Raw genomic sequence first — 27,687 nt, 5'->3', positions numbered from 1 at the left:
AACATAGACTCCAAACAGTCCGTTTTAACAGCCTACAAGCACTTGAGATTCACACTGGAACGCTGCAGGGCTGACACCACTGCTTCCATATAAAATATGAGAAGAGGAGCTGTGTTCTGAATACCTCTGTTGTGCACTTTAAAGATGCATTTCTCCACAATGTCTATAGCTACGGAGGTGGATTATGGATTTTTTAAAGTGATTTTACTGCTTGTTCAGAATATGTAAATACGGTACTTTAATGTGCATAGTCTAGATACAAATTCACATTAGGTTCCACAATCACTCTTTTTGTAGCAAGATATGACTGTGGTTACTGCATACATGGGTACAAGTTACACCTTATAGCTGAATTCTAGATGTGCATATTTTTGGATAGTTTCATTGGTCCAGCTTGGACCAATGTAAGTATGCATATGTCATACCTGGCCTATCCCCATGGAAGCTGAAAATCATGGGAACCATGGGGATTGGACAGATATGACACATTCATACATACATTGGTTCAAGCTGGACCAATGTAACTATGCACAAATAGGCATACCTAGAAATCAGTTTTAAAGCTAAAGTTTATGTATGGCTATTTTTACTTAGTTACATTGGTCCAGCTGGACAAATATAAGAATCTATATGCCATTCCTTTGGGGGCTCTGTGGTAGCTGGAAATCACTGTAGTAGGCATGACTACTATAGTGACCTTCACTAGTTTCAGAGTCCTGTGCTGAGCTGCTGCACTGATGCATTTTGAACACATGAGGTCACTTGCTCATTGCAGGCACCATTCAGGCTACTATACAGACATATAGTATATCTTGCATTTCCTCAATTAATCCAAAGCATTCTCTAATTGGACGAGGTGGATATTGTGGCACCATAGCCCTGCCTCTCCACCTTGTGCAACTAGGCACAAGACCCAGAAGTTAGTGGAGATCATTGTGGTAGCAGTGCCTACTACAGTGACTTCCAACTCCTACAGGGATCAGACAAGTATAGCACATACTGTACATACAGTATCTCCCAGAAGTGAGTACACCCCTCACATTTTGGTAAATATTTTATTATATCTTTTCATTTGACAACACTGAAGAAATGACACTTTGCTACAATGTGAAGTAGTGAGTGTACAGCTTGCATAACAGTGTAAATTTGCTGTCCCCTCAAAATAACTCAACACACAGCCATTAATGTCTAAACCGCTGGCAACAAAAGTGAGTACACCCCTAAGTGAAATTGTCCAAATTGGGCCCAAAGTGTCAATATTTGGTGTGGCCACCATTATTTTCCAGCACTGCCTTAACCCTCTTGGGCATGGAGCTCACCAGAGCTTTATAGGTTGCCACTGGATTCCTCTTCCACTCCTCCATGATGACATAACAGAGCTGGTGGATGTTAGAGACCTTACGCTTCTCCGCCTTCCATTTGAGGATGCCCCACAGATGCTCAATAGGGTTTAGGTCTGGAGACATGCTTGGCCAGTCCATCACCTTTACCCTCAGCTTCTTAAGCAAGGCAGTGGTCATGTTGGTGGTGTGTTTGGGGTCGTTATCATGTTGGAATAGTGCCCTGCGGCCCAGTCTCCAAAGGGAGGGGATCTTGCTCTGCTTTAGTATGTCACATTACATTTTGGCATTCATGGTTCCCTAAATGAACTGTAGCTCCCCAGTGCTCATGCAGCCCCAGACTATGACATTCCCACCACCATTCTTGACTGTAGGCAAGACACACTTCTCTTTGTACTCCTCACCTGGTTGCAGCCACACATGCTTGACACCATCTGAATCAAATACGTTTATCTTGGTCTCATCAGACCACAGGACATGGTTCCAGTAATCCATGTCTGCTTGTCTTTAGCAAACTGTTTGCGGGCTTTCTTGTGCATCGTCTTTAGAAGAGGCTTCCTTCTGGGACGACAGCCATGTAAACCAATTTGATGCAGTGTGCAGCGTATTGTCTGAGCACTGACAGGCTGACCCCCCCCCCCCCCCAACCCTTCATTCTCTGCAGCAATTCTGGCAGCACTCATACGTTTTCTCAAAGACAACCTCTGGATATGACGCTGAGCACGTGCACTCAATTCCTTGGTCGACCATGGCAAGGCCTGTTCTGAGTGGAACCTGTCCTGTTAAACCGCTGTATGATCTTGGCCACCATGCTGCAGCTCAGTTTCAGGGTCTTGGCAATCTTCTTATACCCTAATCTTTATGTAGAGCAACAATTCTTTTTTTCAGATCCTTAGAGAGTTCTTTGCCATGAGGTGCCATGTTGAACTTCCAGTGACCAGTGAGAGCAATAACACCAAATTTAACACACCTTCTCCCCATTCACATCTGAGGCCTTGTAACACTAACAAGTCACGTGACACCGGGGAAGGAAAATGGCTTATTGGGCCCAATTTGGACATTTTCACTTAGGGGTGTACTCACTGTTGTTGCCAGCGGTTTAGACATTAATGGCTGTGTGTTGAGTTATTTTGAGGGGACAGCAAATTTACACTGTTATACAAGCTGTACACTCACTACTTTACATTGTAGAAAGTGTCATTTCTTCAGTGTTGTCACATGAAAAGATATAATAAAATATTTACAAAAATGTGCGGGGTGTACTCACTTCTGGGAGATACTGTACCTACATTGGTCCAAGCTAGAGAACAATTGCCATACCTTAACTTCAGCTTTAATTTAAACTTCCAATATATGGGCATCTGTGGCACCATGACACCATAATTTAAACTGAAATAATATGGGTATCTGTGGCACCATGGTGAGATCTGATTTTTAGTACCTGATTTTATACATTTATTGTAAGATTAACAACACATAAAATAGGGTAAGTTTGTAAGATTTTATTTAAATGCATTTGCAAGCATTTTAAGTATCTGAATTGGACTTGCAGTCCCTCTATAGCAGAACTCAGACTGGAGGATGGAGAGGGAGCACAAGGAGCAAGTCAGTTCTGCTGCTTTGCTCATATGCCAGCAAGGAGCATGTGGATAGGAAAAGAGAGCAAAGTGAGAGAGAGATGAGTTCATCAGTATCCTACATCTATTTATACAGTCCAGTCACAGGCTGAGTGAGAAACAAGATCTGTAAGTATGACTTAACTGCAGCAGATAAAAATCAGGTCTTCTCAGACAGGGCTGTGTTGTGTAAAAACGTTTTGTAAATTTTGAAATATAAATCCTTTGGAAGGCAAAACAGCTCCCATATATGTATTTCATATGTATATTTGGCCCTTTGCATGGAGTTCTACTTAACAAAACAAATACTGTGTAAATATGTAAGCGGCCACTGATGAATATACTAGTTGCCTGTTTATTGGGTTCATCCAAAGAATGCATATCAAGAATTCTGACTTCACTATCATTTCATTGGCTGCATGCTTGCAACTGGTTAGTGTCTTGGAACGTATTGAGGCTGGAAGATCGCAGAACAACCCAGGCACCTGTCATTTTTACAAGGACATTAGAATATGCAGCATCCATGTTTCCTTAATATAAACTTCCTTTGAAAAGAGCAAATAACACCAAGAAATGAAAATCATGCATGCATGGATCCTCCTTGGGTCCCCCCGCCGGTGCTCCTGGCCCCACACTTCTGTTGGATGCCCTCATGGGGGCACCCAAGCAGGCTAGCTCCCAAGCCACTGCTCTGAGTGTCCATACACACACAGAACGGCAGTTTGGCCTTGCCCCCTCCTGATTAGCTCCTGATAGCAGCAGGAGCCAATGGCCAATGAGGAGTGAAAGTCCCAGGAGAACCAAGGCTCTTGTGGACATCATTGGATCGGGATGAAGCTCAGGCAAGTATTAGGGGGGCTGGCGGGGGCTGCTATACACAGGTGTTTTACCTTCATGTATAGAATGCATGAAGATAAAAAAACTTGAGCCTTCAGAACCACTTTAATGTTAATGTCTATTCTTCCGTTGAACCTACTTTTCCAAATATGGTGCATTTTAAACTAATTACTTTAGCAGTCACTGTTCATCCCACTTTAACAGTTAACTTTACTCCCACATAGAGAGAGTGTTAATGGCAACAAATTGGTGGAGCCATGTAAACTACAGTGACCTGCAAGGATTTACTCAGAATTTTCCTGACCCGTATACATATGAAATCCTTGCCTGATCAAATTAGATTGGGCAAATGTTATCTAATGGCTATAAGTAAGAAAAAAAATCACAGTATATCATATTACCTCTGATAATTTGCACTGAGCTCTTTGCAGAGAGATTGAATGTACCAGGAGCCTTCATTAGGGTCTCGGAAGGCTAAGCAGTCCAATACGGTGGCCATCCCAAGCAGGAAATCTGGTTCACCTGGAATCAGGTCAACGTTTGTCACATCAGTGTCATGTGAGGCATTACAGGCATCAGATTCCACAGGTACACATTCCTGGGTTTGCTGTCCTTGACATGCCTGGATAAAGAAGAGTTTGGGCTTCCCATCCAATGAACAGCATGAGCTTCTACTGAAACAAAAGGTAAGATCCCTGAGGGCTACACGTTGCCCATCTGTGCCATAAACTAATCCTTTGTTTCCATGGGACATAATGCAGCAGATAAAACAATCATTCTTTTCATAGTCCTTCATGCTGTAAGATTGAACAGTCTCAAAAATCTCTTTTCCATCAAGGTCATTCTTCACCTCAACACGGAAGCCAAGATTGGAAAACACTTCACTGAGTAACTCTGCCAGAGAGAATGAGATTTCTTATGGTATACAATTAAAGAAAAACAGAAAATGTATCATGAACATGCATTTAACTAAAGTAATCAAATGTGCATTCATCAAAAGCTAAACAGTATAAACCTTTTAAAGCATACTTAAAGCTTAAACGTTTAAAGTTTTGGATAGCAAAAGAAACAGTCAGAACCTCTATTAGGTTTTACTTTCTGTGTCCAATTGGGTAGATTTTTCTTTATTCCTGTTTGGATGACAAGACAGAGAGTAAGAGGAAACGTCTACAATGTAAGAGGAAACCACCTCTTAGACTGTTGCCACTAAAAAGATGTCTCCTGTATTCCTCTTCCAGTGGCAATTGTAAAATAATAATTTAAAAAAGTTTTTGCTTTAGATATACTGTACACTACATTTTTAAATAGCAACTCTGTGCAACAAGGGAAATACATTTGTGAACCTAACACTCAAGAAATATTTCAACAATGCTAAAGTCAAAAGGTCTCTGATTATAGCATTAAACAAAACTTATGATTAGAGTAATTTTAGAGTGGCCATTTCTCACCTGAATATACTAGTTGCACTGACCTGGAACAAGTGTGTAAGTAGGCTGCCCAGCTCCCGTGTCTGGACATGCAGCTTGGGCCCCAACTACAAACAGGGCTTCTAGAGCTACTCCTATAGTATTCAGTGGCCAAGCCCATAGACATCACATGCACCGAGGGTGGTTGGAGGTCTCGTATACCCCTGACCATAATCCACACTATGCCCCCTATGCCTGGAACATTTCCTACACAGGCCTGTGGTTTAACATGGTCCAAATTAGGGCTCCAGGAGTCCAACCAAATACCCACGACCCTTGTCACCTGGCATGTACTCCATGAGAGGTTAACTTTCACCGCCTTACAACCACCACCCCGCCCCCCACAATAAGTAAATGGTTTATTGTAGGTAATTAGGCAACTCGCTTGTATAAACTGACATATAAGGATAGAACTTGTCCTAAGAAATTTCATAAGATCTGGACCCCATGGGTAGACTCTGTGGCTACTATATTACTTGATGGTCTTTTGATAGATTGTGTGATATACTGCATGGACAATTTCTCATTGTATTGTACGCTGTTTGTATAAAAGTTATGTTTGCTTGTGTTTGTATTTTTCAATAAAACTATCTTTAAAAAAAAACATTCACTGTGAGGAGGGTCACTCCTTTCCACTAATTAAAGTGGAACTAAAGGGAAATGATAAAAACCTGTGAGCAGGAAGCTCTTTATTGCACAAGAGACATGCGATGTCTGTTCTGCAATAACACTTACCTTCCTGCTTGCAGTCTTCTATTAAATGCACACTCCCCTGCGCATCATGACATCATTCCACCAATGGCCAATCAAAAGGTTGAAAACCTGGCACCTGGAAATATCCAGGGAAAAGGTGACAGTGGCCAGCCAGGACCACATTGGCCACCTTGTTTGAGCAAGTAGGTAAGCATTTTAGTTCTGAAAAGTGGCTTTTCTTTGAACTTTACCTTAGACTAGAAACTAAGGATGCACCGAAACCATTATTTTACAGCAAGTACAAGTACATATAATTTTTTTTGGTACTCGCCAATACCAATTACCAATAACTGGGAGCAACTGTTTTGTTTACACTTCAGCTGTCAGCAGGGGAACCCCGCTGACAACTGAGTGAGTGATTGGTTATTAACCGATTCCCGTCCGCCCCTATAGCAGTAATACTGCTACAGAGTGGCACGGGTGCACAAAATCACATATATATATATATATATATATGATTTTGTATTTCCGGGTAGGGGGTGCGTGATCTACCCACACTGCTATTCTTGTCCGCACACAGTTAATCCTTTGATAGCCCCACATGTTAACTCCTTCCTGCCCAGTGTCATTAGTACAGTGTCAGTGCTTTTTATTAGCACTGATCACTGTATTGGTGCCACTGGGGATGTCAAGGACACCAAGTTAGTTCCCCCCAGTGTCAGAATGCCCGCTACAGTAACGCAGTCCCTCTATAAGTTGCTGATTGCCGCCATTACTAGTAAAGAAAAAAAAATCCCAGTATATATACTGCCATTTGTAAAACGCTATAACTTTCATGTAAACCAATTAATTTACACGTATTGGGATTTTTTTTTAAGCAAAGACGTAGGAGAAATCATTTCGGCCTAAATTTATGACGAAATTTTATTTTTTACATTTTTTTACTGGATATGATTATTAGCAAAAAGTCAAAAATATATTTTTTTTTCTCAAAATTGTCAGTCAGTCAAATATACCAAAAGAAAGCTCTGTTGGAAGAAAAAAGGACATAAATTTAATTTGGGTGCAACGTTGCATGACTGTGCAATTGTTAAAGTAATGCAGCGCCCTAATGCAAAAAATGGCCTGGTCAGGCAGGGGGATAAATCCTCTGGAGGGCAAGTGGTTAAGCACACGGCGGCCCCACTCGATAACCATTACGGCTTTCACACCTGTTCACTCCTTATGGACCAGAGCATTTTTTACATTTCTGCTATGCACCTTTTTAATCAGCAATAACTTTGTCATTATTTAAGATAACAACGTAATACACATATTGTTTTTTTAAAGACAAACAAGGCTTTCTTTTCATGATTATTTTATTGTAACAATTATATTTTTTTCAAAATCCGTAGACAATTAAATGTAACAAAATTACAAAAAAGCACTTTTTCTTTTTTTGAGCAGTGCTAATTTAAAAATAAATAAAGTAACTGCACATAAAAAGTGTACATTTTATTCTGTAATATGACCTGTTTTAAATGACACTAAAATTATGATTCTGGTACAAAGCATTAAAAAGTTATTTACATATGAAATACATTTTTTTTTTTCAATTGTGTGCTTTTTTCAATGTGAAACGTAAATATATATTGAAGGTGTAAAAATATTAATTAGTTTTAGCTCAACTTACTGCACTCATGTCCAAATAGTCCTCCCTCCCACTGGCATGGCTAGGCAGAATAGCAGTTGTGAAAATGTCCATCCTCCCCAAAATCTTATACCTCTTTAGAGTTCTTCCAATTTCAGTGCCCGCTCATTATCTGCACACCTTGCATCGCCGCATTTTCTCCTATGTCTGGGGTAAGATCCGCCCACGTGTCCCTCGCTCCACCCTCTTTCTTCCCAAGTCTAATGGCGGTCTTGGTCTTCCAGATGTCAGCAAATATTACCAGGCAGCCCATATAGCCCAACTGCCAAAATACCATGCTACCTATGAAACCCCGCAATGGGTTATCCTGGAATCGATTGAGTGTGATCCCTTATCCATAGCTAATCTACTCTGGTTAAGACCTATAGACCGCCGCCTGGTTACTAACCCCATCACCTTACATTTTTTACATCTTTGGGATAAGTTGAAATCTCGTTATCTTCTACAGTCACCGCATAATCCTCTCCTATATCCGAAACTCAGCCTTCCCTCTGGCTTGGCCCTCATCGCACTCTTTTAACCGCTGGTTTGCTGCGAATCTCACCCAAGCCCATCACTTCATGCTTAGGAATAAATTTCGGTCCTTTGCCTCACTATGTGAAACTCATGCACTTCCGCCTTCAGAAATATTCCATTACCTGCAATTGAAACACTTCTACGCCCCTTACGCAACGGTCGCTAATCCAACACCAGCCATGTCCTCCTTTGAACGAACTTGCTATAAAGACCCCCCACAGACGTGGCCTCATATCATACCTGTACTCTCTTCTCACAACCCCGGCTGTAGCTTCCCTACCTTCTTACACGCGGAAATGGGATCTGGACCTGGACCACCAGATTGACCCCTCGGATTGGGACCACATTTGGTATACCACCAAGGAGTCATCGCAGAATATTGTGGCTTTGGAGACCAACTACAAGGTCTTGACCCATTGGTACTTAGTACCAGCAAGAATAGCTAAATATACCCCTAACTCTCCTTCAGCATGCTTCAGAGGTTGCATAGACCCGGGCACTTTCTTCCATACATGGTGGGAGTGCCCAGTCGTCAGAATCTTCTGGATGGAAGTATTCAAAATACTCTCCTTATTAAGTGCGAAAAACCTCCAACCTAGCCCACTAACAGCATTACTTAACCTGCAACCGCCTGATGTTACGAAGCTACAATTTAAGCTTCTCTTACAGGTTACCACAGCTGCCAAACAGGTCATTGCCAAATCGTGGAAATCTACGTCGCGTAACATTACTGCGGTTCGAAACAAGGTAACCCAGGCGATGATCCACGCTAAAGTAGAAGCCACAGTCTTGAATACTATTCCTAAATTTAGGATGATTTGGGACCCATGGGTAGAACATTTTCTACCGTCTAACTTTGATGAATCTCTTCTCACCCCGTAACCAGCACTTCCAATTATATTGGTACCCTCCCCTTCTACTCTTAAAGCTCCCTTTTTTCTTTTACTTCTTTACTCGCGGAGTCGCACACCTCTCCCCTGTCTTCTCCCTCCCACACATTCCCCGCCTACTATTGCCCACCAGTTCTTACCTGTTACTGTTTGAGGTTTACTGTTAATACTATATTCCCAAGATAACTCACTGTATGAGTATTGTATATTGTATACTTTATTTGTTCTATCTATGTTACCCCTCCCTGTGAACTCAATAAAAAATTTGAACAAGAAAATATTAATGAGCAATGCAAACAACAACAAAAAAGTTTTAATTATTATTAGTTTATAAAAATAGAAATCAACAAAAAAAAATCAGCAGGAAAATAATTAAATGAAGAAGGAGAATAAGGAGTTAATTAGGGCTGCTTAGAGTTAATTAAGGATTAATGAGGGGTTAAAGCAGAGGAACATTTAATTAAATTTTTTTTTTTTTTTTTACTTGACAAGTTGCTTTTAATTGACTTAATTTGCAGATGGCAGTTCATCCCTTTGATCTGTAGAGTAATAAACAGAAAGATACAAAAAGGAACAATGTATCTTTTTATCTTTCTGTTTTAGCATGTTGTTGATAAACATTGGCAGGCTACTTTTCTTTTTTGTCAGCTCCAATTGCCAGACTTGTTTACACTTCAGCTGTCAGCAGGGGAACCCACTGACAGCTGAAAGAATGGAGCATGAAGGTATCGGTTTCGGATATCAGAGCATTTGCAAGAGTACCGATACTCATGCAAATACTTAGTATCGACACTGATACCGGTATTGGTGCAACCCTACTGGAAACCATTACTAACTTGTCCATACCCATGTCTTGCATTCTATTATACATGGCATAGACATAGGTTAACATAGCAAAACATGAAATTGTCCACATTCTGGCTGTACTAACATAACAACACAACTAAATGCTCAGGAGAGGGTGTTATGGCATTGCTCACAACTTAAAGCAGTATTAAATTCACACACAAACATTTATTTTATTGCAGCTTAACAATTCTTAGATGTGATGGCTTCATTCATTTTCTTTTTTAGGTTTTCTTTCCTTCATTTTCACATGGTTATCTAGCCAGTAAGTCTGTTGTTTTTCAACAGAACAAGCTATCTTGCAAATGTAGCAGTTAGTGGTTTGAGACAAAACCATTTACCACTGACAAGGGTGCTTACAGTGATCAACGTTTATTTATTTATGTAATACCTTTATCCCAAAATGAACAAAACTCATTGTTGTAAATAATTATTCAGTTCTGGCTGGAGTTTGGTTTCAAACTTCAAAGGTGTCGTTTACTCCTTCATCCAGAGTGTAAGCATCCTAATACAGGAGCAATGTTAATGGCCAAAAAGAGAACAAAAAAGGTCTAAAAAAAGAAAACTAATGTGGTCGCCACATCTAATGAGTGGTAAGCTGCAATATTTTTTGGTTTTGAGTTTAATATTGCTTTAATGCTCCATAATGTCCTTTGCAGGTCCTAAGCGACATGACTTTCCACCCCAAGGAGAGTGCTTTCTCTTCTCCCTGCATCTTGTAGTCCTGCTGCAGACCAGAGACCAACATTAGCTCCTTATCCCACTATATAAAGCCCTAGTGCCCAACCTGTGGTCAGTAAATTGCAGTGGGAACATTGATTAAAGTAATAGCACTGATCTCTACTAGACAATAGAACATTCCTAGTTTCACATTGTCTGCTGCAACATATCCCCAGCAAAAAATGTAGCATGTGCACACCCTCTGACCCTCATTTCTTCTATTAGATCTGAAGTTTCTGACAGTTCTCTTAATCATTGCATGTATTGAACATTATTAGAGATGAGCGAGTTATTCAAAAATTCGGTTCGGCTGATTCGCCGAATTCGCCGATTAAATTCGCTTCGTGCCGAATATATTCGCTGCGAATTTAACTTATAAAAAGGGTGTTTCTAGGCTTCAGAGAGCCTTTATATTAGTGCAGAACACTGTAACTTTAATTTAAATGCCCTTGGAGTCTGCTGGGGAAGAGAAATAATACTGTCAGTCAGTATGACATGCAGATGAGTGCCGTCGATCTTAGAATCACCGCACACTTCACTCATTTGGGCAGTCACGGGGCCAAAACCAGAGTGTGGAGCCACAGTGTGGCGGTGGAGGCAGCAGCAATGGGAGGCCATACAGCACCCTATGACAAAATGGAACCCACCAGCAGTGTGAGGAGACCTGAAAGTGGCACATGGCAGAGTGTGGCGATGGAGACAGCAGCAATGGGAGGCTGTACAGGGACCCATGACACACTCTGGACCTGGCAGCAGCATGAGGAGGCGGTACAGGGGCCCATGACAGATTACGGGCCTGGCAGCAGCAAGAGGAGTCGGTACGGGGGCCCATGGCAGATTACGGGCCTGGCAGCAGCATGAGGAGGCGGTACAGGGGCCCATGGCAGAGTGGCGGAGCGTAAGCAGCTAAAATTGAAGGCCATACAGAGGCCTATGTTAAAAAGTCCCCCCAGCAGCAGCGTGGGGAGACGACTATCAAGAGTCCAATGGCAGAGTGGCGGAGCAGAAGCAGCTTCAATTGAAGGCCATACACAGGCCTAGGTTAAAAAGCGGAAGCCGTCAGCAGCGTGAGCAGACGACAGAGACACATGGCGCAGGGTGGCGGTGGATGCAGCAGTATTCGGAAGCCAAACACAGGCCTCGGTTAAAAAGCGGAAGCCGTCAGCAGCGTGAGCAGACGACAGAGGCACATGGCGCAGGGAGGCGGTGGAGGCAGCAGCAATGGAAGGCCATACAGCACCCTATCACAAAATGGAACCCACCAACAGCGTAAGGAGACCTGAAAGTGGCACATGGCGCAGGGTGGCGGTGGAGGCAGCAGTATTCGGAAGCCATACACAGGCCTAGGTTAAAAAGCGGAAGCTGTCAGCAGCGGGAGCAGACGACAGAGACACATGGCGCAGGGTGGCGGTGGATGCAGCAGTATTCGGAAGCCAAACACAGGCCTCGGTTAAAAAGCGGAAGCCATCAGCAGCGTGAGCAGACGACAGAGGCACATGGCGCAGGGTGGCGGTGGAGGCAGCAGCAATGGAAGGCCATACAGCACCCTATCACAAAATGGAACCCACCAACAGTGTAAGGAGACCTGAAAGTGGCACATGGCGCAGGGTGGTGGTGGAGGCAGCAGTATTCGGAAGACATACACAGGACTAGTTTAAAAAGCGGAAGCCGTCAGCAGCGTGAGCAGACGACAGAGACACATGGCGCAGGGTGGCGGTGGATGCAGCAGTATTCGGAAGCCAAACACAGGCCTCGGTTAAAAAGCGGAAGCCGTCAGCAGCGTGAGCAGACGACAGAGGCACATGGCGCAGGGTGGCGGTGGAGGCAGCAGCAATGGAAGGCCATACAGCACCCTATCACAAAATGGAACCCACCAACAGTGTAAGGAGACCTGAAAGTGGCACATGGCGCAGGGTGGCGGTGGAGGCAGCAGTATTCGGAAGACATACACAGGACTAGTTTAAAAAGCGGAAGCCGTCAGCAGCGTGAGCAGACGACAGAGGCACATGGCGCAGGGTGGCGGTGGAGGCAGCAGTATTCGGAAGCCATACACAGGCCTAGGTTAAAAAGCGGAAGCCGTCAGCAGCGTGAGCAGACGACAGAGACACATGGCGCAGGGTGGCGGTGGAGGCAGCAGTATTCGGAAGCCAAACACAGGCCTCGGTTAAAAAGTGGAAGCCGTCAGCAGCGTGAGCAGACAACAGAGGCACATGGCGCAGGGTGGCGGTGGATGCAGCAGTATTCGGAAGCCAAACACAGGCCTCGGTTAAAAAGCGGAAGCCGTCAGCAGCGTGAGCAGACGACAGAGGCACATGGCGCAGGGTGGCGGTGGAGGCAGCAGCAATGGAAGGCCATACAGCACCCTATCACAAAATGGAACCCACCAACAGTGTAAGGAGACCTGAAAGTGGCACATGGCGCAGGGTGGCGGTGGAGGCAGCAGTATTCGGAAGACATACACAGGACTAGTTTAAAAAGCGGAAGCCGTCAGCAGCGTGAGCAGACGACAGAGGCACATGGCGCAGGGTGGCGGTGGAGGCAGCAGTATTCGGAAGCCATACACAGGCCTAGGTTAAAAAGCGGAAGCCGTCAGCAGCGTGAGCAGACGACAGAGGCACATGGCGCAGGGTGGCGGTGGAGGCAGCAGTATTCGGAAGCCATACACAGGCCTAGGTTTAAAACTGGAACCCAGCAGCGTGAGCAGACGACAAAGACGCACATGGCAGAGGATGGATCTGGCAGCAGTATGAGAAGGCGGTACAGGGGCCCGTGGCACAGTGTGGTGATGGGGGCTACAGCAACTGGATGCCAGAAAGTGGCCGATAGGGCTATATACTGCATGACTACATAGGTGGTTTTTATAGTACTTTATTTTGGCCTCCCTCTCAGCAGGTGTGAAAAAGGCCACCATTTTTGAACGGTAGCGAGGGTCCAACAAGGTGGACAGCCAAAAGTCATCCCTCTGTCTGATGGTTATTATTCGGCTGTCGCTACGCAAGCAACCGAGCATGCTATGGGCCATTTGTGCCAAGGAATGCGAGGGACTCCCTGCCTCCATCTCCACGGCATACTGCCACGGTGCGTCTGGGTCCTCTGTCTCCTCCTCCTCCTCTACCAGATGCTCCTGCTCCTCCACTCCTGTCCGCTGAGTGGAAAAACCACCCATTTCACTCAGTAATTCCTGAGCACCAATGTCCTCCTCTACCTCCTCCTCTTCTTCCTGTCCTGCCCCCACAGGGGTCATGTGGCGTTGAGATCTGTGCGCCACGTCTACCGCACCCTGACCAGCCATTGTTAACAGCATTTGTTCCAGGACGTGCAACAGAGGAATGACGTCGTTCATTCCATAGTCCTGCCGACTCACGAATAGCGTGGCCTCCTCAAAGGGCCTGAGCAAGCGGCAGGTGTCACGCATGAGCTGCCAATGGCTGACATCTAAGTTACACAGGGGAGTACCTTTATCCGTTTGTAAATCAGGAAATCGGTGATGGCCTTTCGCTGTTCGTAAAGGCGGTCTAACATATGTAGGGTTGAATTCCACCTTGTTGCAACGTCACAGATCAGGCGATGCTGTGGAATTCCGTTCTGCCGCTGCAGCTCAAGGAGGGTGTGCTTTGCGGTGTAGGAATGGCTGAAATGCATGCAAAGTTTACGTGACATTTTAAGGATGTCTTGCAGTGGGATGGTGGATTTTAGGAACCGCTTGACAACCAGATTGAACACGTGAGCCATGCATGGCGCATGGCACAACCTTCCTTGACGCAGAGCAGACACCATGTTCTTTCCGTTGTCGGTCAACATGGTTCCGATTTTCAGTTTGCGCGGAGACAGCCATCTGTCGATTTCTCTGTTCATTACACTCAGAAGTTCCTCCCCTGTGTGACTACGTTCGCCAAGGCATACCAGGTGCAGCACAGCGTGACACCGTTGCGCCCTGCACATGTGATATGCCGGTCGGGTAATGGGACTTGGCACGGGGGTGGCGGCTGAGGACACGGCGAAGAAGAGGTGGTAGAGGCGGACATCTTTGCTGGACCAAGGACGTGCAAACGTGGAGGCAAAAGCGGCGTGACCTGTCCAAGTTGCTGGTGCGGCTGTGCCGGCACCACGTTCACCCAGTGGGCCGTAAATGACATGTACTGTCCCTGACCGTAGTTACAGCTCCACACGTCGGCGCTGCCGTGCACTTTGGCAGAGACCGACATGCTCAAAGACTGGCCCACCATCTCTTCTACATGTGAATGCAGGGCTGGCACTGCCTTTTTGGCGAAGAAATGCTGGCTTGGCACTCTCCACCGCGGCTCGGCACAAGCCATCATTTCTCGGAAAGGTGCTGAGTCCACCACTTGGAAAGGGAGGGACTGCAGCACCAGCAACTTGGACAGGAGGACGTTCAGCTTCTGCACCGTCGGGTGCGTGCTCGCAAACTGTTGTCTCTTGGAAACGGATTCCAAGAAAGACTGCTGACGGAATCCGTGAAGAGGAGTAGCAGGAGAAGGAGCATCTGAACGAGCGGAAGATGCCAACGAGCGACAACTCCCCTCAGCAGAGGTGTTGGAGCCTTGACTGGCTGATAGAGGGCGATTGACGTCGGGTGACGGAGCAAGTAACGGAGCGGGTGATGGAGCGGGGGCTGGGGCAGGCAGAACCGCCGTATCTTTATCACGGTTTTCCCAGGCCACCGAATGGCGACGCTGCATATGCTGACGCAACGCTGTAGTCCCAACATTGGCCCCCTGGCCACGCTTGACTTTCTGGCCACATAGTCGACATACGGCTACGTTTACTTCCTCGGGCGGCGTGACGAAAAATTGCCACACCGCCGAGTAGGAAACTTTGCCCCCGCTACTCCTCACTGGCTGACTGCTACTTCCTCCGTGCACACCGGCACCACTACTGGCCGTGGTGGTAGGCTGCAGTGGAGCTGGTGCTCTACTCCATGGCCGTTTGGCTCCACTGACACTGCTGCGACCCTGCTGCCTCCTGGGCAACCCACCGACTGTTTTGCTCGCTGGCAAGCTGGCACCCTCTTCTCCTGATGATGCGGAAGCAATAGCCTGATGACGACGAGGCTGCTAAGTGCGATCAGCCTCATCATCATCAATTAGGGTCTCCGCGTCACTACTAGCCCCCTCGGCTGCGTGTGGGTCAGGAGACAGACCTGTCTCTAGACCGGCTACCGAGCCACTCTCCTCGCCAGTACTTCTTCGCCTGGCTGCTGAAGAGGCGGATGTCTCCCCCCGTTCCTGACCGCCCTCTGTTAGCTCTTCCTCACTGTACAGTGGGGCTGAGCCCACAGCATGCGATACTTCGCTTGGTGAGGGAACACCAAAGGACAGGGGCAGGTCGAGGACACGTGATTTCAGTGGGCTTGCTCCCGGGCCATGCCAACTAACGGTTGTGTCTGACGTACCCACCGACCGTTGGCTGTAGGTGTCAGAGGTGACCTGGGAAGAGGAAGACGACCGAGTCAACCAATCGATGACGGCAGGGTTGTCGGTGGAGACACGACCGCTGGATGACACCGGGAGCACTGGCCTCTGGCTGCGACTAGTGCTGCCTCGACCCCTTCCTCTGCTGCCACGTCTGCTCGCTCCAGAAACATTGCCTCCTCTGCCACTCCTCTGCGTGTTGTCTGACATACTCTTTAATTCAATAAGCACCCCAAAAATAAAACCGGATTTAACTCTTTGAACGTACAATAGTGGTTGTGAAGCAGAAAGTCAGTTTATTTAGCACAATCGGTCAATTGCAGCTTGCCGTTGGCTGGAAACTGTACGTTTATGTCACTGGAATGCACTAATCACCCAAAAAATATTACCGCCACCCGGCGTGTAACTGGATCTAACTCTTTGAACGTACAATGGTGGTTGTGAAGCAGAAAGTCAGTTTATTGTACACAATCGGTCAATTGCAGCTTGCCGTTGGCTGGAAACTGTACGTTTGTGTCACTGGAATGCACTAATCACCCAAAAAATATTACCGCCACCCGGCGTGTAAATGGATCTAACTCTTTGAACGTACAATAGTGGTTGTGAAGCAGAAAGTCAGTTTATTGTACACAATCGGTCAATTGCAGCTTGCTGTTGGCTGGAAACTGTACGTTTCTGTCACTGGAATGCACTAATCACCCAAAAAATATTACCGCCAGCCGGCGTGTAAATGGATCTAACTCTTTGAACGTACAATAGTGGTTGTGAAGCAGAAAGTCAGTTTATTTAGCACAATTGGTCAATTGCAGCTTGCCGTTGGCTGGAAACTGTACGTTTATGTCACTGGAATGCACTAATCACCCAAAAAATATTACCGCCACCCGGCGTGTAAATGGATCTAACTCTTTGAACGTACAATAGTGGTTGTGAAGCAGAAAGTCAGTTTATTTAGCACAATCGGTCAATTGCAGCTTGCCGCTGGCTGGAAACTGTACGTTTATGTCACTGGAATGCACTAATCACCCAAAAAATATTACCGCCACCCGGCGTGTAAATGGATCTAACTCTTTGAACGTACAATAGTGGTTGTGAAGCAGAAAGTCAGTTTATTGTACACAATCGGTCAATTGCAGCTTGCCGTTGGCTGGAAACTACGTTTATGTCACTGGAATGCACTAATCACCCAAAAAATATTACCGCCACCCGGCGTGTATATGGATTTAACTCTTTGAACGTACAATAGTGGTTGTGAAGCAGAAAGTCAGTTTATTTAGCACAATCGGTCAATTGCAGCTTGCCGTTGGCTGGAAACTGTACGTTTATGTCACTGGAATGCACTAATCACCCAAAAAATATTACCGCCACCCGGCGTGTAAATGGATCTAACTCTTTGAACGTACAATAGTGGTTGTGAAGCAGAAAGTCAGTTTATTGTACACAATCGGTCAATTGCAGCTTGCCGTTGGCTGGAAACTGTACGTTTGTGTCACTGGAATGCACTAATCACCCAAAAAATATTACCGCCAGCCGGCGTGTAAATGGATTTAACTCTTTGAACGTACAATAGTGGTTGTGAAGCAGAAAGTCAGTTTATTTTGCACAATCGGCAAACTGCAGCGCCAACTGTGCACGACAGCCACCAAAAAAAAAAAGGGTGTATGTCACTTTAAATTTTCGATTCTTTGATAGCTGTGTCCCTGAGTAACGATTCTGTGTCCCTGAGTAACGATTCTGTGGCCCTAAAGTCTCTGTGGCCCTAACTCTGTCCCTTAATACAGACAGGTCTGTCTCTCTTGAATGACCGGAGGCTAATGGGGAATTCTAAGATGGTCGCGATTTATAGCTCCACCATTACACAGTGCTGGCTGGCTGCTGATTGGCTAATGCGATCACATGTCATGATTCATGACTCATGAATGCATTATGGGTCAGCGCGCCTTGTCTGCGCGCCTTCCCAGAGATCCCCGCCCCATCTTCTCTGTCCATTTTCTCCTGTCGCCACACATGACGCCGCCATTTTTGGGAAAATACGATTCGTGCATCCGAAGTTTGCTAATCTTCGGATTCGTCGCGAATCGAATTTTTCCAAATCTTCGGAACGAATTCCACTTCGTCATGTTCGATTCGCTCATCTCTAAACATTATGTGTGGCCTTTTGGTGATATCAGGGGCTGCATTTGAGGCCCCATAGCTTATACTTTGACAACCACTTAAAAACAAAGGGACAGCGCTGGGCTAGTACACAGGATTCACAGGGAGTAGCCACACTTTAACTGCTTTCCTGCTTCACTCTTTATTATGGGTGTACGTCATATATTGTCCTTCCAAGAATGTGCCTTGTGTACGCCCCACTGGAAACAGCAGATGACAGAACAGTGTACCAGGCCACTGCCGGTATCATCTGAATGCTGTGACCAATCACAGCGTATCACATGGCAATTGTACACAACAGATGGTTTCCATTCATAGCCAATTATTGTGTACTGTTGTATTCCTCTGTGTGATTGGTCACAGTGATCACATGGTACAGACAGGATCAATCACAGCCCATCTGTATCATATGATTAGCTATGGCCAAACGCAGATAATTATAACAATACACATCGGATGAATGGATTAATTCACAAAAAATGGTTGTGTATAACAGTGATAATCACTGGTATAAGCGATCATAGTGTGTAAAGATCCTGATCACCTCCCCAGAGTATTATGGGTTTACTATAGTAACACTGTACTGTCATGGTCTCAGTATGTAAAAACATAAAAAAATGTAATAAAAAAGAAAACAAATTGAATTTTTTTTCTACATACTGTCACCAGTAGGGACATCTTTAATATTGATTGGACCCTGGGCAAACATTTTCTTGCCCCCCCCATGTAATTTTGTTCTCCTCCTCCTGCTCTGAGACATACAATAAATAGCAGTTAGACTCAAAATCAGTTTATTTAGCAAATTCGGCAGCAAATGTAAGCTAAAAGGAGCAGGGCCCTCCTAACCCTCTTGTATTGAACTCTATCATTGCTGTATTGTGTCCCTTTATATTGTAATGTGCTGAGCAAACTGTTGGCAGTATACAAATCCTCTATAATAATAATAATAATTGCAGTTGGTTGCTGTAGGATACAGCACATCATTGCAGCTCATTGACTGGTTGATAGAGGTTACAGCACACAATATGGCTCACTGATTAGTTGCCAGAGGTTCATACACATGATTTCTGATTGCTGATTGGTTGCTAGAGGTTACTGCACATCAATACTGGTCACTGATTGGTTGCTACAGGTTACTGCACATCATGACCACTCACTGATTGATTGCAAAAGGTTACTGCACATCAATACTGCTCACCCATTGATTGCTAGAGGTTACTGCACATAAATATTACTCATTTATTGGTTGCTAGAGATTACAGCAGATCACTATTGTTCACTCATTGGTTGCTAGAGGTTACTGCACATAATTACCACTCACTGGTTGCTAGAGGTTACTGCACATTATTACTGCTTACTGAATGGTTGCTATTGGTTAATGTGCATCATTACCACTTACTTGATTGCTAGAGGTTACAGCACATCATTACAGCTCACTGATTGGTTGCTACAGGTTACAGCACTTTATTACGTCTTACTGATTGGTTGCTGAAGGTTACAGCATTTAATCTCCTCACTACCTGCACACCATGGACTGGGGACCCACTAATAGACAGAAAACTCCTAGGGATTCTAGGACTGCTGGGATCATTGAGAGTGCTGGGGGGAGGGTGTGATCAGTGGCAGTGCTGGGGGGGGGGGGGGTTGATGGGATCAGTGGCAGTGCTGGGGGGATGGGATGAGTGGCAGTACTTGGGGTGGATGGGATCAGAGGCAGTGCTCGATGGGGATGGGAGGTGACATTGCTACATCAACCACCAATGTAAGAGGGGATTTACACTGACAACCAGTGTAAGGGTAATTCTGCACTTACCACCAATGTAAAGGGAAATTTACACTGACCACCAATGTAATGGGGAATTTGCACTGACGACAAATGTAATGAAAAAATTACACTGACAACCAATGTAACGGGAGATTTTACACCAACCAATACATTTCTATACTGGTCATCAATGTAAGAGGGAGTTTACACTGACCACAAATTTAAGGGGGGCTTTTACATTGACCACCAACGTAAAGGAGGATTCGACACTGACCACAAATGCAAGTGAAGATTTTTTACCAACTACCAATATAAAGAGGAGTTTCTACAGTAGCCACCAATTTAGTGGTAAATGTAAATCCCTTTAATGTAACAGGACCAATCACAGTGACCACCAATGTAAGGAGGGATTTTCACTGACCACCAATATAAGGGGGACATTCAGACTGACCACTAGTGTGAATGAAAGGATTCTATACCAAGCTCCAATGTAATGAGAAGATATACACTGACCAACAGTGTATATGAGACATTTAACCTTACCATGTTGACATTTGTGCAAGTCGGAAGCACAAACAAAATCACGTTCCAGACATAACAGAAATGTTCTGACCTTTAGCAGATACGCAGCAGTGCCATTTATTGTTAATGACACCCTCACACATCTTCTGACATCAGTGGCCTAACTAGAACCTTCAGGACCCCGGTGCAAGAAACCTTGAAGGGCCCTCCTGACCCCCCCCATTGGTCCTAGCGCCCTTTCCTCTGGTCCTGTGGCCCTCCTCACTGATCCCGGGGCCCTTTACACCTGTTGCAGGACCCTTTTTTATGATCCTGCAGCAGGACCCTTTCACATGTTCTGCAGTGGTCCCCCTTCCTACCATCTTAGGGTGCCCCCAAAGTGGCAGAAAGCAAGAGATATGTCCAGTGGCGTCCCAAGGCAGGTGCGGGGGGTGCGGCCTGCACCGGGTGACACCGACCACATGGGGTGACCCCAGACCCGCTCCACAAAAAAGTAAGTTGTAAAGCAAGCCGACGATCCCCACAGGATGGATCCAATCCATCCTGCAGGGATCATTGGCTTTCTTTACAACTTACCTTTTCTTGCAGTGGGTCTGGTATCACCCTGTATAGGTTGCATGCCGACGATCCTCATCAGCATACAACCTATACGGGGTGACACCGGACCCGCTCCAAGAAAAGGTAAGTTGTAAAAGAAAGCCAACGATCCCCGCAGGATGCATCGGATCTGCAGATTGAGCATAATGGATCGGAGTCCGATCCATTATGCTCAATCCACAGATCCGATCTGTTCTGCGGGGATCGTCGAAGGGGGTGTCACCAAATGTTACCTCAACGGGTGACACCTACCCTAGGGACGCCTCTGGATATGTCACCAGCACACCAGGAAATTCCATATAAGAGTCCAACGCAGTGGCAGAATGACAATGGTTGCAAAGGTCGCACTTGTGACCAGTCCCTGGCGTTCTGCCACCATGGGAGTCCCCAGCCTCCTCTTGCTGTCCTGCCCCTGTTATATACAATGCTGGTCTGGCATCTGCCTCCATGCCAGCGGAGGCAGCAGCAGCCTATTAGGACCCAGTGCTGGTTACATTATGGAGCTGATGGGTGCAAAAGGGGGAAGGATAGCACTATTGGTTGTAGACAACGGTAACACTGCAGAACCTTCTCTGTTGACATGCCGATCAGGATGTGATCCAGGTGATGCTCCCAGTCAGATCTAATAAACACAGTATTTATTAGAATCAAGAGTACAATCACATATACTGTATATATATCAACCATACGTGTGTTCAGCAGCTGTGTGCGCTCCATGCCAGTAAGGTGGGGGCTCTGATCTATAAAAACACTATCATATTTAATATTAGATCTGATTGGGAGCATCACTTGGACCACATCCCAATCAGCATGTCAGAGAAGGCTTTGCATCACCACCACTGCTATGTGACCTGCGGGGAGCTCAGCTGTCTACAACCAATTGTGCTAGCCCATCAGCCCCATAAAGTAACCAGCACTGGGTCCTAATGCCATGGAGACAGAGACCAGTGCTGTCAATTGCAGGGTGAAGGACAGGAACCCTTGTTGTTAGATCACTGATGACCCTGATAGTTCTGCCATCCACCTGCAATGTGTAGATGGGAGGATTGAATTTTTTTTTATGTACAATTTAATAGCTGAGCAAAAACAAAAGAAAAAGTGATTAATGTATGGGCTGCCTAAGTGTTAACTGAAACGGAAAGATTGTGAAGCTCTTGGAAGAGCTGAAAGGTGGGGGAGACAGATGGGGGAGAGAAGGGAAGGTGATAGGAACAGTTCAGAGATCACAGCATACTGCACTGCTCACTCACACATGGCTGGTAGGTGGTGGCTCAGGCAGCAGCATCATTGACACAACTAGCAGCAGGCTGCAGTTTTTCATATTTCCCACCCACACATCCCCTCTCTCTCAGGCACAGCTGCAAGTCCAGGATAGGAGAGTGGGCGGGGCGGGCAGACAGAAGAGGAACAGGAGTGGGAGGAGGAGCAACTGTATTCCTCTGCTGTCCGTGAGGGGAGGGGGGAGTGCTCGCTGGGCTTGCAGAGTGTAACAGACGCTTGGCTCAGCTGCAGCCACCAGCCCCTACATTCACAGACTGATTTTCCTGTCCTATTGACAGGAGAAATCAATCTGTTTTTCCAAGCTGATAATGGGAGCTTGGCAACACTGCTTGGGGCCCCCCATGGTGGTGGAACTCTAGGGCCCAGACTTCTGTGATCTGGTAGTTCCGCCACTGGCTAATGTGTGTGTTTTCACATGCACCAAAATTCATGGTGCTCTGGCATTGTGTGGCTTGGTGTGATTTAGAAAAATGGTCAGAGACTTTTGTCTGCATTTCTAGTGCATAGAGTAACCCATTTAAGTGAATGCGCTGCCCTACACGTGACATACATCTTTATTGACCCCGCCAGTACACCTTTGAATCCTAACTTTCCCTTCTAACCTCTGAACCCCAAACTTCCCCTACCTCTTCACTCTAACCCCCCCCCCCCACCTTAACTCTGCATGCCTCCTCTGCTCATCTTTGCACCCACCTTCCTGACCTCTGTACATCCCCTTCTTGTTCACCTGTGCACCTCAAACTGTAATTCTTTTTCTGCCTACCTCTGCACACCTCACGCTCCCACACTTTGCTTAATTTTGTAGAACAGACTGATGGTAGGCTCAGTGACCACAGTTACAGGCAGGACTTTCAAGCATGCCCTTGTTTACCTCTCCAGTGGGCAGCATTCAGCAGAGATGATGGTGGCTGGAACTTGAATGCTCCCGCTATTTACATACCAATGCCACCTACAGGCCTCTACTTACATATGAATGCGGATTGTTTACATGTGAATGCTGACATGGTCTGTGTGTGAGTCATGGCAATAGGGCAGAGCTGGGCAGCATAAGTGACAGCACTTCACACTAAAATATCGGGACAAAGCGCAGGATGAAGACTTCAAGGGACAAGAGAATGTAAACTGGGACTGTTGGCAAGTATGGGGCAGCTGCTTTGGGCCCCACAACAATGACTGGGCCCAGAGCAGCTGCCCCTTTTGCCCCTCCTTAAAGATGACTTTGCGTGGCATCTCCAAAAGCCCCATCTATTGGGATTGTTATCAGAGTACTTCAGTTCCAGTGCGGTGGTGGTGCTTTATCATTGGGCTCCAGCTGTTCACCTGTGTTGCCAGAGATACCCTAGACTTCACTGAGAATGACATTGTCTATGAGGATAATCATAAATAGCTGTGTTCTGCACTGTTTTAATGAAGTAGTGATTTTCAGCTTGAATTTCTGTTGTTATAGAGTCTTAAAGAGACTATGTTATACAGCCACATGTTACCATCCTGATTATGTCATAGATACATTGCTGTGAGGAGTCCATGTTTGTGCAGCTTACTTTGCACTGTATGTATGTTTTGCCATCCCAAACCTGTTTTGCATGAACACTCCTTCTGTTACAATGTAGCTTCCTTCCTCATCTCTGTGTATCATCAACACCTATGTCCAATGAAAAGGGAGCTGACCTAGATAGTAGTAAAGTTGACCCAAAAGTAAAAGTGTGATCTTCATGGCCGGCGGTGTCTATCACATGAATACCCAGCCAAAATAAACTCTGTCGGGTAAAACAGTAAACATTTATGTGTTTAGGTTATGGATATGACCATTTGCCTGGAGTTCCTCTTTACTCTTGTGCAGTACAACTTTCTTCTCATTTGCCAAGTTGCGTGGGTGAGGTTTCGGGACAACTTCAGGAGATGGCCGGGCCTGAACCATGCTCAGATCCACATCCATTTAGAAGATGTTGTACATATACTGGCAATTGCTAGGGTGACAATATGGTGCAGTAGAATGTCTGGATGAAATTTAGAACCGTTGTGCAGGAAAAGCTGAGTCAGTGTAAATGTGATGGCTTCATGTCTGCCTAGACTGCGCCATTATTTGGGTGTCTCATGAATATAAATTCCTGGAACAACTTCTGGCACCTTAAATAGACATTTCCACTATATATGTTGCACTAGAATATGACACAGCAATTAGGCTGCACAAGCGCATTTTGTAAAATTTACTACTAGATAACTATATAGCTTGGATTTCATGCCAGAAATTTTGCAGAATGTTTTGGCTTTTCCATAATTGTCATCATCTACCAATGGCTCTCTTATTAGAATACGTTGTGTTCAGAAGTGCTGATCCCTCAGTACATTTGCAGAACTCAGCTCAGATATTACATATGAGCTGTCCTGTGTGGTATTCTGCTGACATATGACAAAAGTATATCCAATTGTTTCACAGGATAAATACAGAAGTGCATTTGCAGAGGCACGAGTGAACAGGTGAGTGTCAGTGCAGTGGTGGTGAGTAAACAAGTCCATATTGGTGCAGTGGTGTAGAGAGATTAAGTGTGCATTGTTGCAATGTGGCAAGTGAATGAGTGCACATCTACGTAGTGGAGGCAAGTGAATAAGTGTGTGTCAGTGCAATGGCGTGAATGCAGAAATGTGTGTGGCAGTGCATTTTTCCATATGTAATCTGTTAATATACAACCATATAATCATATTGGATGTTTAAAAGGTTTTTTGAAACTAATTGAGAATATGTAGATTGGCCTTGTGTCAAATCCCAGTTACTATCTTTTAAAGTAACGATTTTGCGAATATACAAGTGTTGCCCTTTAAATAAGGGACCACCTCTGGCCCTTCTGATTGCTTGAGCGGGACTTCTATCCCGACAAAAGGCCGGGTACATGAACGTCCCGACGTCCTGACGAAGCGAACGGTCATGTGTCCGAAACGCGTTGATGTAGGCAGCGTCAGCCAGATCCTGGGCCACACCTACGGGAATTGGTGTGTGCTGATCCGCCTCACACCGCTCTGAGCGGGGCGATAAACGTGCACACCGCCTCAGTTGCACTACTGGGAATACTATTACCTACATGGGGTCACTCTGTCCAGCTCGGTTTGTCCGTTTGGAGGACATGGATGATCCAAATGTATGCCAAGTCGTCAGAATCTTACTATGTGAAGTCTGCCATGCTGACACTATATGCCTAACATTTCCCTGGAGTGGTGAGAGCCTGAGGGCACAATTTTTTCAGCGGCAATGGCCGTATCAGCAATTTATTGAGCACTTCTCTACACGATTTTTCACTCTGACATATAGGCCCTGATTCACTATTGGGCGTGGGCGCATATTTATGGGCTTAAGCCCAATTTTCATGGGCGTCCGTCATTTTTTACCCTGCAACCTAATTCACTATTGAGCAGAGCCCATAAGCAGATGCCCAATCTAATTCACAAAAAGACACACGCCCGAAATCAGACTCACAAAACAGACTTGCTAAGAAGCACGTCTAACACCATGAAAAATCACTGCAGAGACATGTTCACTTAGAAATTTGCTTTGCCAAATATCAGGACTTCACTTTAAACAATATCTGCTATTTCCAAAAAAATTAAAAATGTGTTAAAAATCGTTTTTTTCAAGGAAATCAACACAGTAAAAATCTAGAAGCCCGTGCAGTGTCTTTGGCAGATACAACTGAGCATGTGCAGAACACCTTTTAGACTTCTGCCATGGGCGTTTGCTTTTTAGCCACTGACTAATAGTGAATCTGATTGTGGATTCCTCTGAGAGCCGGCACTCGCTCGCGACTATTGTGTTTAATAAACAGCACTCGGCATATCTTCATGTAATCTAACTAGATTTCCTTAGTTCTAGTGATTCTATTTTTGTTTCTTATCCTTTATAATTATTTCTGTAATGATTTTACTTATTTCAAAGGTCTAGATAATATTTATTTTGACAGCTGAATGTAAAAATAAAGGTCCACAATAAAAAAAAAAAAAAAAAAAACAGCGTGGGTCCCCCCTCTCATCCATACCAAGCCCTTCAGGTCTGGTATGGATATTAAGGGGGAACTCCACGCTGAAATTTAAAAAAAAAAACAGCGTGGGTCCCCCTCAATATCCATACCAGACCCTTATCCGAGCATGCAGCCCGGCAGGTCAGGAAAGGGGGGGGACGAGCGAGCGCCCCCCCCCCCCTCCTGAACCATACCAGGCCACATGCCCTCAACATGGGGGGGTGCTTTGAGGCAGGGGGGCTCCCCCCCCCAAAGCACCTTGTCCCCATGTTGATGAGGACAAGGGCCTCTTCCCCACAACCCTGGCCGGTGGTTGTGGGGGTCTGCGGGCGGGGGGCTTATCAGAATCTGGAAGCCCCCTTTAACAAGGGGGCCCCCAGATCCCGGCCCCCCCCCCTACGTGAACGAGTCTGCGGTAGATGCTCCCGCAGACTCCTTCACAAAAAAAAAAAGTGTGGTGTAAAAAAAACACAGTACAGGGTCTTTGACAAGTCCTTTATTAAAACAATGTCCCCCGAAGTAGATCCAACGTCAATCACGGCGGCGGCGGCAGGGACCCGAAAAAAGAAAAAAAAAAAAGGTTCCGCTCCCGTCGGAGGCTTCCAGCCATGTGAAGAAGAGGCTAGCTGACAGTTCTTATATAGGTATGGGGCAGGGCCAGCCGGGCACATCATCCCCGCCCCTTACCTATTTGAGAAATGTCACCCTGTCTCTCCGCTGAGGCTAACTAGCTGAATGCAGGAGACAGTCTGACATTTCTTATATAGCTATGGGGCGGGGCCAGCCGGGACATCATCCGAGTGACCCGCCCCATGTCACATGCTTGCTGTTCCCGGCTGGCCCCGCCCCATAGCTATATAAGAAATGTCAGACTGTCTCCTGCATTCAGCTAGTTAGCCTCAGCGGAGAGACAGGGTGACAGGGAGATAGGTAAGGGGCGGGGATGATGTGCCCGGCTGGCCCCGCCCCATACCTATATAAGAACTGTCAGCTAGCCTCTTCTTCACAAGGCTGGGAGCCTCCGACGGGAGCGGAACCTTTTTTTTTTTTCTTTTTTCGGGTCCCTGCCGCCGCCGCCGTGATTGACGTTGGATCTACTTCGGGGGACATTGTTTTAATAAAGGACTTGTCAAAGACCCTGTACTGTGTTTTTTTTACACCACACTTAGTTTTTTTGTGAAGGAGTCTGCGGGACCATGTACCGCAGACTCGTTCACGTAGGGGGGGGGGGCGGGATCTGGGGGCCCCCTTGTTAAAGGGGGCTTCCAGATTCTGATAAGCCCCCCGCCCGCAGACCCCCACAACCACCGGCCAGGGT

The 27,687-nt window shown here is 45.8% G+C and overlaps 1 protein-coding gene across 1 annotated transcript in view; it reads right to left on the bottom strand.

Moving 5' to 3' along the window:
* The window catches only part of LOC149473738 (caspase-8-like), a 124,235-nt gene that overhangs the window by 4,246 nt on the left and 92,302 nt on the right, over window positions 1–27,687 (bottom strand). The window contains exon 7 of the mRNA XM_089670360.1: window positions 4,195–4,687. Coding sequence (XP_089526486.1) covers window positions 4,195–4,687 — 493 coding nt within the window. The remainder of the gene's footprint in view (window positions 1–4,194; window positions 4,688–27,687) is intronic.

This window comes from Staurois parvus, unplaced genomic scaffold (assembly GCF_062004578.1).
Source record: "Staurois parvus isolate SC_StPar_1 unplaced genomic scaffold, SC_StPar_1.0 ptg000011l, whole genome shotgun sequence".
Lineage (NCBI taxonomy): Eukaryota > Metazoa > Chordata > Amphibia > Anura > Ranidae > Staurois > Staurois parvus.
This window is presented reverse-complemented; position numbering and strand designations above follow the sequence as displayed.